General features: G+C 35.5%; 1 protein-coding gene across 1 annotated transcript; it reads left to right on the top strand.

The window, feature by feature from the left end:
- Positions 1–307: 307 nt before the first annotated feature.
- On the top strand, positions 308–10,123 carry LOC112057232 (two pore potassium channel protein sup-9). The gene is made up of 8 exons (XM_024097730.2): positions 308–500; positions 1,418–1,554; positions 2,132–2,349; positions 2,750–2,924; positions 3,416–3,522; positions 6,061–6,179; positions 7,133–7,244; positions 7,805–10,123. Exons 2-8 carry the CDS (start codon positions 1,428–1,430, stop codon positions 7,940–7,942), a joined length of 996 nt encoding a protein of 331 aa, XP_023953498.1. The 5' UTR covers positions 308–500; positions 1,418–1,427; the 3' UTR covers positions 7,943–10,123.
- The last annotated feature ends 1,992 nt before the right edge of the window (positions 10,124–12,115 follow it).

A 12,115-nucleotide genomic window follows, 5' to 3' on the forward strand; every position in this document is an offset into this window, starting at 1 on the left:
GCTCTCAAGCCTCAAGTTGCGATCACACATCAACGACTGGTAGAAGTGAATGTTTGTTTGTCACTATTTAGTGCGCATTTTGCACCACGGGCAGCTAAATAAATAAATAAGTCATGAGAAGAAAAGATGATGATCCCTTCTCTGTTTTCTCTCTTGATGAAAATAATATCTATTATTGTTTTCTTTGGTGATATGATAAACTTATCTGTTAATGTTATTCGTCTACGTCCAATGATCTATTTATATTCAATGTACTCTATGGATCTATTAAATTTAATCTGTGGTCTTTTTAGCCGTTTGTGATCTGTGGTCCAATGTTTACAATTTTATCGATTTGATTTGAATTAAATAAAATTTAACTTTTTAGCTAAACTGTATGTATTTTACTTGAAAAGATTTACGCAAGAAAGTAGATAAAAGTCTCCAAATATACTACGGTCTTGTGGTATAAAAATACATAGATTAGTGTAAACAAGTAGCAGTTAAAGATATAGAAATAAGTAAGTACGACCTATTATCATAGTACTTTTATTAGTAACATTAACTTAAAACTATTAAAATTGATTTAAAACAAGCTTTTGCGATTGCTAGCTCGAGACCTATTCTAAATCCATGAGTGTGAAATTGAAAATCTCTTTATAATTTAAAACTAGCAGATGCCCGCGACAACGATATCTTGAAAATCACAATTTTCACAATTTCCGTGGAAACCATAGATTTTTCCGGGATAGAAGTAGTCATAGTATTAATCCAATGTACACTCTATCGATTATTCAAAATTTTAACCAAATTGGTTTAGTAGTTCCGGCGTGAAGGAGTACCTAACATACAAATATAAACTTGCGCTTGTAAAATGTTAGTGTGTTGCTATAAATATTATAATGCTTACATTAATTGCGATTTTACATATTGAATTTTTCTAAAATCTTTAAAGAGATTTTTCGCTGAGCGAATAATGAATATGCCTCTGTAGTCTGTATACATGTATGTATATACCTATTTTATTATATACCTATTGAACTAGCAGAACCTCGCGGTTTCACCCGCGTAGTTTGTATTCCTGTGGGATAATGGGGATAAAATATTGCTTATGTTACTCCCTGATAATGTAGCTTTCTATTGGTGAACCATAAAAGAAATTTTCAAATTGGTTTAGTAGTTTATTTATATAATTATATACTTCTATACTAATATAAAGTTTATGAGGTTGTAGGGGGTAATCTCTGAATCTAGAGAGTCGCTGGATGCAGTCTGCTCAGGATTGTGATGTTCAGAAGTCCCTACAAAAGGCCTATGTCCTGCAGTGGATGTCCATCAGCTGATATGATGATGATGAATACTACTAAAAACTTATAAATATTAATATTCGTGAGATTCTTCAAGGAAACAAATTATATTTTACTTTTATTGTTTTCAGCAATACAACAATGAAGAGACAAAATGTTCGCACACTATCTCTTGTGGTGTGTACATTTACATATTTACTGATTGGCGCTGCAGTTTTTGATTCCTTAGAATCTGGCACTGAGACCAAGAGATGGGAAGTTTTGTCAGGTATCTTTTATTATGTCATCATATTCAACAACATTATATTGTATAGACTGCATTTATGTTTCATGAAAAAGCCCATAAAAATTGTTCCCTGTGTTTTCATATATTCTGTCAGTTCCGCGAGCCGTGCGAATGATAGTGATCGCCTAGTCAATGTACTTCAGGTACAATGTATGTTGTTGATCTTATTACTGTCTAAAACTCAACTGTCAACCAATTGTTGTTAAATTATGTACTTTATTTTGTTTGTCCTATTAAATAAATGAATTAAGACCGCTAATTTGTTAGGTTCCATCTTAGATTGCATCATCATTGTGAGATTGATGGAAAAAACTTACATTTATGTCTGTAAGGTTCCTTGTCCTTACTGTAATAGCAGTAAGTCACTGTCTCACCACTACACTATTATACACTGTAATGGCCAGGGGCACACGTCCGCCTTCTCTCGATGCCAGAGACAGACTGCCCGCTTTCTCCCACTACCGGTGTATAATATATACACAAACACTACAATGTCTATTGTAAATCCAATCCATTACCGACTGTACCGAAGTACTCTATACTTGTTCGTTGTTCACAGATATAAAAGACGGTCTTGTACGTAAATACAACATAACGCCGGAAGATTATCATATGATAGAAATAGTGATAATAGAGAACAAGCCGCACAAAGCAGGTCCACAGTGGAAGTTTGCGGGCGCCTTTTACTTTGCCACTGTTGTTCTGGCGATGATTGGTTATGGCCATTCCACGCCTGTCACAGTTGGTGGGAAAGCATTCTGTATGGCATATGCTATGGTGAGACATTTGTTTAGTTTATATTCAACACTAACAGATTTCCAGTTTCCATGGAGAAAATGTAATTTCAATGAAGTGTTACAAAAACGGGAAAAATTATTCCTTATTGAGAGCTTCCATTCGCGCGTTGCCTAATAAAACAATAAAGTTACGACAAAAATCATATAGTATGACGCAACTAGCGGACGCCCGCGTCTTCGTCTGCCATTGGATCTTAATCCAGCCCTGTTGCAAAACTTGATTGCGGACGACTATTAACTATAAACTATCTATCAAGTGGTTTTCGATATTTCGTGCTTGTATATTTAGATAGATCGATTTGAAAGTCCTAAAAGGATTTCCACGTGGACATCAGGGAGTCAGGGAGCTAGCTAGCCTAAATTAATAAATGTATTTTCAGGTGGGGATACCTCTAGGATTAGTAATGTTCCAAAGTATCGGTGAGCGTCTCAACAAGTTTGCGTCGGTGGTGATAAGACGGGCCAAATGCTATTTGCGTTGTAACACCACAGAGGCTACTGAGATGAATCTCATGTTTGCGACGGGAATGCTTTCGTCCATCATCATTACAACGGGTAGGTGAAATCCACTGTGTGATATATACTCCGCGCCACGAAACAAGTCCCATAGACGCGTGTGTTAATGACTCTCTTTGTCATTTGGTAATGGCAGTTTTATTATCATTTGTGTAAGGTTTTTCAGAAAGTCAAGGGTACGTTCTAGGCTCTACCGCTAGAATATTATAGGTACTAGCTGTCCCCCGCGACCTCGTTCGCGTGAATTTCAATTTGGTATTAACCCCGCAGAAACGACAGATTTTGGGTTCAACTCCAGAGTCGTTTTTTTATCACAGTCCCAAAATTCATCTAAAATGGTTAAGTTTAGCCGTGAAAAGAAAAAAAGCAGACAAACAGAAAGATTTGCTATCACATTTATATAATACCTATTAAATCATTTAAATTATATACAATCGGTAATTTTTAATTACAAATTTTGTTAGTAGGTTGTAGGTATGAGAAACTACTTAATTAAATAATTAATTAACTAATAATTTAAAAAACTTCAGGTGCTGCAGTGTTCTCTCGGTACGAAGGATGGAGTTACTTCGATAGTTTCTACTATTGCTTTGTGACTCTCACAACCATTGGGTTCGGGGACTATGTCGCTTTGCAGGTACGTAGCAATAAAATATCATTTAAAAAATGGATACTAAAGTGTTTTTGCGATAGCATGGGTAAGGTGACCACCAACTATTATCCTGAATCGCGGCAAACTTTTAAGAGTGAAACGAACTGTCACCCGCACCATCCTGTAGCTATGAAACATATAATGTTGAGTGAATTTGGTTATAGGTATTAACGATAAACTCCAACTAAACGTATTATTCTAAAATTGACAGTTATTTTTCTTATTTCCGGTTGATATAGATGTTAGTCAAGTTTAAGGTAATTAGTAAAAAGTTTCAGCATTTTAGAATAATCGCCAATTCTTGTAAGGATACTTGAAACAGTTCACAGTATAACAAAGCTCCATGTCCCCTTACCTATAAGGAGGGACACCAGGCCTGTGGCTATGTGGCATGTTGATTTTCTTCAACAATCACAAATTAGCCCGCTTCCATTTTAGGTTGCATCATCACTTACCATCAGGTGACATTGTAGTCAATGGCTAACCTGTAGAGAATAAAAAAAAAGTAAAAAAATGTATGGGAATAACTTTCGTTATCGACAGGTCACGTGATCAAGTAATCGATCGGATCTCATATTTTTTTTTACTTTTTAAATTGTTAACGTTTGTAGAAAGAGAATCGCCTGCTACAGGTCCTGCTATTCATTATTTTGGTCTTTATTATGAACCTATTAAAATTAACATCAAATCAATTGACAAAATGTCATTTACCGACTGATGATATCCACCAGTAAGCGCCGGATGACATATTTGTTATTTTTTATTTTTATTTATTTGGGACAGAAAACATTTACATATTAGAGGTTAGTAAGGCTTAAATTACCATGCAAAGGGGTTAATAAACATGTAAACAACAACACTATTCACGAATTACACAAATTAAAAATAAAGGCGTCACAAAACATACCTACAAATGACATTTACAAGACAAACAAGGAAAGTGGTTAACATAAAGCAGTCGAATCAAAAGGAAGAAGTACACAAAAGACAATAAAAATAATTAATTACAATAACATAAATAAAAACAAAGAATTTATACTACTTATTAAAATATACCAATTAACAATAATATATGTTATTTAATAAAATTTAAAATGAAAAAAAACTAATAAATAAACTAATAAATAAATGAGAGATCTATAACAGTTACAACACACTACATAACAGTTAAACCTAATTTAAATATTTTACACAAAACTGAATAATTTTTTACTGAATAATTCAATTAATTGATTGTTTTTTTTATATGATGTTAATATGAATATTTTTTTTTTTGTAATTAAAAGTAAACAAATAATTTATATTATCAAAATATACCAAATAACAATAATATTAACAGTCAAATTGCAACTCACCGCATAACAGTTAAATACAGTTAAACCTAAATTATAATTTACACAAAACTGACTACACACTATTTAAGTTAATTGATTGTTCTTTTTTTAAAATATCTGTTATAGCTTTTTTGTACATGCTTTCGGACATACTAAATATATCGACTTCATCGAAGTAGTTATTGTACGTGTCCACAAGTCGGCGCATAGGCGAGCGTTTTCCAGCGTGTTTCTACAAAATTTAACAGTGAACAAATTGAAAGCACGCACCTTGCGTCGACCTGCGTACCTGAGGACATTAAGGGATAATTTGCTGACTAAATCAGAGCAATCATATTTATTGTGATACAGACCATGCAATATCGTTGCTTCTAAGAGCTTACGCCTGGATTCAAGTGTCAGCAGATTGTGTTTCATTAGAAGCTCAGAATAGGAAAGTCTAGAACGATAGCATCTGTAGTGCATTGAGCGAAGGAATTTTTTCTGGACCATTTCAAGCTGATGTTTGTACTTATCATAGAGAGGGTTCCATATACAAGATGCATATTCCAGTTGAGGCCTTATCAGGGATTTGTATAAATGCAAGTATGTAGATGGTTTTTAAAAGTCCGTCGTTGAACGCATCACAAATCCATATAGACGGTAGGCATTACTAACAATTTTGTTAATGTGTTTCTCTAGTTGTAACTTTGAATCAAGCTGAATACCGAGATCACGAACGCTAAGGACTCTTGATAGTTTTTCATTACAGAGGTTGTAGGTGAAACTAGTAGTAAATTTATTTTTAGTAAAAGTGATGGCGTGGCACTTTGGTAAACTTAAATGCAACTTATTTAACTTACAGTATTCTGTTAAACGATTTAGATCTTCTTGAAGTAGGTGGCACTCTGATTCTTTATTCATTTGTAAGAATATTTTCAAGTCATCCGCGTATAACAGAAAGTTGGTATGTTTAAAGCAAGTATGAATGTCATTTATATATAGTACAAAGAGTAAAGGTCCTAATATAGAGCCCTGTGGCTACATAGAATTGGTGGTGGTGGTTACATAGAATCTTAATTTCGTATATATGTCAACTAGCAAACGTCAAAGATAGTGATGCTCTTTAGTGAGCCCTTCATATGGTTGATAATGGCGAATGATGATGTAAAATGAAAATGTTATTTTTACATTTTTCATCATTTTTCAGAATGATCAAGCTTTGACAAGCAAGCCTGGTTACGTAGCACTGAGTCTAGTGTTCATATTGTTTGGCCTGGCGGTGGTTGCAGCTAGCATCAACTTGCTGGTACTGAGGTTCATGACCATGTGAGTATTGTGTGTAAACAATATCAAAAACCGGTCAAGTGCGTGTCAAACCACGCGCAGTGTAGGGTTCCGTAGATTAAGTTAGCACTTTAATTATGTAATGCACAAAAATGCCGATGACTACCCCACACCATGAGATAGACGATAAGAAATTTATCCTCACTTTGCATGTAGGGAAGGGACCCCAAAAAACTTTTTTTTAAATTTTCTTTTAATATAACCTATGACATCCACAAATAACGTTGCTTCCTAATGGTAAAAGAATTTTCAAAATTGGTTTAGTAGATCCAGAGATTTTTTAAATTTTAAAATTAGGTATCTGTGAAAGGTTATCGTGCCCGTGATAGCCCAGTGGATATAACCTCTGCCTCCGATTCCGGAGGGTGTGGGTTCGAATCCGGTCTGGGGCTTGCACCTCCAACTTTTCAGTTGTGTGTATTTTAAGAAATTAAATATCACGTGTCTCAATCGGTGAAGGAAAACATCGCGAGGAAGCTTACATACCAGAGAGTTATATTAATTCTCTGCGTGTGTGAGGTCTGCCAATCCGCATTGGGCCAGTGTGGTAAAGCTTATAGCTTTATTTTATTTGGATTAGTGACGGTCTTATTTTGAAGAATCTTCTTCTGATAGTGCCATCTCCTATCGGAGGTCAGCAATCATTAAGGCTAATTTCACTTTGTTCACTGCTGCCCGAAAGAGTGATCTGGTACTCATATTAAACCATTGGCGTAAGTTCTTGAGCCAAGATGTACGTCTACGACCAGGCCTTTATCTTTAAAATTTATTTAAATTTTTTATCTTTATCTTTATCTTTCCCTGGATCTTTTGAAGAATATGGGATTACAAAGATCCCACTTTGTACATAGTTATACAAGTTGTACATAGTATGCTTACCCTACTTAAAAGCCTTGTTCACGCCTCTGTATATTGTTACTGTTAATATTCTGCAGGCAAGCGGAGGAGAATGCTCGTGACGAGGACAAGGACATCTGCAGGACGATGCTGCCCATCGACGAGCACGTCATCGCGGGCCGCATGCGCTCGCACGAAGATCAGGCTTCGGTAACGTGTTTTTTTTTAACCTACTTTATAAAAAGGAGGAGGTTCTCAATTAGAAGCGTATGTTTTTTTTTTAATTTTGTTACCGCATTTCTTCGTCATTTCTTAATTTTAAAAATTCTTTTTTTGTTTGAAAGAGTATATAGGTAGGTACTTCCAGATAGGTCCTGTTTAATTTACATGATATTAAAACTGAACCAATTGTTTAGTTTTTCATCATTATCAATCGATATTCGGCTCACTGCTGAGCTCTAGTCTCCTCTCAGAATGAGAGGGGTTAGGCCAATAGTCCACTACGCTTGCCCAATGCGGATTGGCAGACTTCACACACGCAGAGAATTGAAAAAAATATCTAGTATGCAGGTTTCCTCACGATGTTTTTCCTTCACCGTTTGAGACCGTGATGTTTAATTTCTTAAAATGCACACAAGTGAAAAGTTGGAGGTGCATGCCCCGGACCGGATTCAAACCCACACCCTCCGGGTTCGGAGGCAGAGGTCATATCCACAGGGCTATCACGGCTTGGATCAATGGTATAAAAATGTAATGAAGGCAATATATAGGTGTGTTCGTGCAACTGCCTCGGCAACAAGCAGTGCGAGGGCGGCGCCCTGCTGCCGGCCGCGCCCGTCCGCCCTCTGCGCGCCCTCTCGCACAGAGCCTCCTTGGCGCCCGAGCTCGTCGAGCGGGCTTCGGTGTAGAACCGAACATACAATGATCTATATTTTATATACCTTAATTACAGCAGCTAATATCAAAACTGATTGAGAGACGAATATGTTAGCATTCCATGGATTCACTGTGCGGCTGCCGGGTCCATCGCGTGGTAGAGAGAAAAACTCCGGGCAGAGTCCTGAACTTGTGACTACAGGATGTAGGGTTAAGGAATTCCTTGAGATCGATCACACTCCCCGTTCTCTGCTCATGTTGTTCTCCCTGCCTAGCCAAATTTGGTAAGATCCTATTAGAGCAGCTTTAGATACTCGTTCTAATATAGAACTAGCTGCACTTCTAGAGAGGCCTTCTACCACTTCTACCACACTTCTGACCACTTCTAGAAAGTCTTTAAGCAAGTTATAGAGAGATTTTGGTGGTAATCCTCTCGCACCTATTTCTACGGCGTACAGGCTAACTACATAGCCATTTTTAGTTTGTTCATTTGTTAGATAAATAATTGAATCCGTAAAAAAACTAGAACTAAAGTTAGAGTTAGAATTAGGTGTATTTTCCACTTGAATTTAATCCATTATTTATGGATATATTAGGAACTAACTATACAAAATGTTATAATTGATTAGGATTCTTCCTCGTAACTGTTATGCCAAATACAATATCAGTATTATACTTATCTGTAAGTAGTATATAATAAATAATACATAGTGCCAAAGTTTATTTAAAACAAAGTTATTAATGCATTTTCAATGCGTAATTATGTGCCATTTTCCGTCTATTTACTTAGAAGTTACATATAAACTAAGATGTACATAATTCTGGTTTGTCTACTTTTGGAAGTCTTTTTGGCCTTGGATGTAGTAGTAATGTATGTAGTACAAGCGTTTAATTGTAGACAATTGACACAAGCACGTTGGTGTGCAAAACTAAACTTCAAGTCCCTTGTCTCTTGGCTCATGACATTTTTAGTCTGTGCAATAAATAGAAAAAATATTCTATTTGGCGCTAGACAAAAGTTGTTCAGACAATACTAAACTCTATCTTTAACAAAATTCAGGTTTTATTCGTTTGCATGACGTGGGCAAAGGTCCATTTCAGGGTGCCCCCCCCCCCCAATACGCCTATGATTGTAGTTAAAAAGAATAAATTTAATAAAAATTTTAATAAAAAAAATTCAACCGACTTCCAACTTAAAAATTAACCTAAACTAAAAAGCAAAAAATAACATCTTACCTATGTGCTACCTTCTGATCAGTTTGAAGGCGGTGCCAAGCCAGTGATGTTTTAATTCAAGCCGTTTAAATTGCACAATTTCTGTGGTTCTTTCAGAAACGGCTTTAATTAAAACATGACACTAGATTGGCACCGCCTTCAAACTGATCAGAAGGTAGCACATAGGTAAGATGTTATTTTTTGCTTTTTAGTTTAGGTTAATTTTTAAGTTGGAAGTCGGTTGAATTTTTTTTATTAAAATTTTTATTTTTTAATTTTTAGTGTCAGCACACCTACTGAGTGTGAACAAACCTACTGACTGTCTGACTGTCCTCCGTCTTCATCACCAGACCCCCTATGCAGTCACAATCCATATGGGTGGAAAATTCTCATCAATATAAAATTTATCAAGTCCAAACACAAGGTAGCTACTGTGAACCGTCGAGGAGTTCCCTTAACTATCCTTCGTCTTCATCACCAGACCCCTAATACAGTCACAAGCCATCTAGGTGGAAAGTTCTCATCAATACAAAATTATCAAGTCAAAACACAAGGTAGCTACTGTGAACCGTCGAGGAGTTCCCTTAACTATCCTTCGTCTTCATCACCAGACCCCTAATACAGTCACAAGCCATCTAGGTGGAAAGTTCTCATCAATACAAATTTATCAAGTCCAAACACAAGGTAGCTACTGTGAACCGTCGACGAGTTCCCTTAACTCTCCTTCATCTTCATCACCAGACCTCTAATACAGTTACAACCTATTCAGGTGGAAAGTTCTCATCAATACAAAATTATCAAGTCAAAACACAAGGTAGCTACTGTGAACCGTCGAGGAGTTCCCTTAACTATCCTTCGTCTTCATCACCAGACCCCTAATACAGTCACAACCCATCTAGGTGGAAAGTTCTCATCAATACAAATTTATCAAGTCCAAACACAAGGTAGCTACTGTGAACCGTCGAGGAGTTCTCTTCACTGTCCTTCGTCTTCATCATCAGACCCTTAATACAGTCACAACCTATCTAGGTGGAAAGTTCTCATCAATACAAATAAATTAAGCCCAAACAAAAGGTACCTGCTGTAAATCGTTGACGAGTTCCATCGTCTGTGTATCGGCTCCATCATCAGACCAACTCCAGACCTTCATAAAATTGTAGTGGTTTAAAATACCTTATGGAAACACTAACAAACGCACTAGCCGTCTCTACGATTTTCGAAAGTTCCCCTCGATTTCTCCAGGATGCCATCATCAGATCCTGACATGAAAAAAATGGGACCACCCTGGAATCAAACCCTTCAAAACAAAAAAGAATTTTCAAAATCGGTCCACAAATGACGGAATTATCGCTGGACATACATAAAAAAAAAAAAAAAAAGAAAAAAAAACATACATACAGCCGAACGTAGAACCTCCTCCTTTTTGGAAGTCGGTTAAAAATACCCACGTGTCGTAGGTACAATATGTATGTTCTGTTCCTCTGGCACTTATCCATGCTGGATAGTGGATGTGGTTGGCCTAACATGATTTAACGTTTTTTGGACTTTCCGAAGAGTTTTTAATTTTTTTCTTGATTGTCCATGGCAATTGCTTAAATAGCTTATAGGCTATTCCATAGACTGCATCCAATGGCAAATGGACTGTACAAAATAGATTGACCATTTATAAATGCACAATAATCTAGTCAAATATGCACACTTACAAATACGAGTATTAGAGTTTATACTATAAACTCTCAATCGCACGAGAGTTTTTTTGGATTTTGAAAATGGATTCCTAAGTAGGTATATAGCGTTTTTAAAACACGAGGCTCTTTTTGGCACTGTTGCATTTTCAATTTTGGCCAATAGATTTCTATTTAACTCCATATATTGGAAAGCTTTTATAACGTCCGTTAAAAAACTCTCGTACGAATGAGGGCTGATTTTTTTATTATATTAAATGTACTAAAAAATTCAATGTTTCTCGTATTGTATTTTTCGGAATATGCTTGTTTTGAATTTATAAAGGACTCTGGAAGTTCTTAATTAAGAGATTGAATCGGTTTGAAATTCAGTTGATTAGGTCGTATTTTTTTATAGTACATGCATGTACCTACTTTTGTCTTGTAGGTAATATAATGAGTTGTTCTGAAGAGTGTTATGTTTTAAGATAACTATTGTGATATTATTTTTGATCTCATTTTTGTTAGGTAGGTATATTAAAAATTACATATACTTTTGTTATTATATATTATTTACTTTCTTTATTTTGTTATTGGTTTTTACATTAAAATGTGCCAAATGAAATATTTTAAATAAATGTTTTAATATAAATTATTATCTAAGTACGTTGTTTTATTTTAGGTAATCTGTGCCCAAGTACAGCTTTCGCTATCAGTATCCTCCCTATCAATGATATAAAACAAAACTTATGACGTCTGTAAAATGGTTAAATATGATGTACTTTATAGTACCTACAACATAAGTAGGTATACTCGTATGCATATAAACACTTGTATATTAGGTATATAAGAACACATTCATAAATATCGCAATTATTTAGTCTCTCATTCATCTATTCAAAGCTTATCCTTGCTAAAACCCTTATGCAAGCCAGTGAACAAGAAGCATACTATCAAGCATAGATCTTTATATCATTTGTATAGAACATAATATACCTGCTTATTTGTATGAATATAACTTAGGTGACTCAAGGAATATTTCAGTCTAATAATATTTTAATGTTGTCTCCGTGACAATGACCTAAAACTAATTACTGTTTACCTCAAATTCTTAAAATAGGTACCTATTGCCTAAGAGCCCGTGAACATCAGACCTTCGTCATTTTAAAAAAGCTGAAAGATTTTCAGCTCATGCTCCAGCTTAGTAAGTATGGTAGCCAATTATGAAGTTTGGACCGTGGTGACTTTGGGAGGTAGCAGATTTTAAGGATCCGAAGCAGACCTTCAACCGTCGTTAGTATAAAGTCTATTTTTTTATGTTTCCCT

This window comes from Bicyclus anynana, chromosome 21 (assembly GCF_947172395.1).
Source record: "Bicyclus anynana chromosome 21, ilBicAnyn1.1, whole genome shotgun sequence".
In the NCBI taxonomy this organism is placed as follows: Eukaryota; Metazoa; Arthropoda; class Insecta; order Lepidoptera; family Nymphalidae; genus Bicyclus; species Bicyclus anynana.

Coding starts and splice junctions, on each gene's coding strand:
- LOC112057232 (XM_024097730.2), top strand. CDS start 1,428: ATGAAGAGACAAAATGTTCGCACACTATCTCTTGTGGTGTGTACATTT. Junction 1,555..2,131: donor GAGATGGGAAGTTTTGTCAG/GTATCTTTTATT, acceptor CGTTGTTCACAG/ATATAAAAGACGGTCTTGTA. Junction 2,350..2,749: donor TCTGTATGGCATATGCTATG/GTGAGACATTTG, acceptor ATGTATTTTCAG/GTGGGGATACCTCTAGGATT.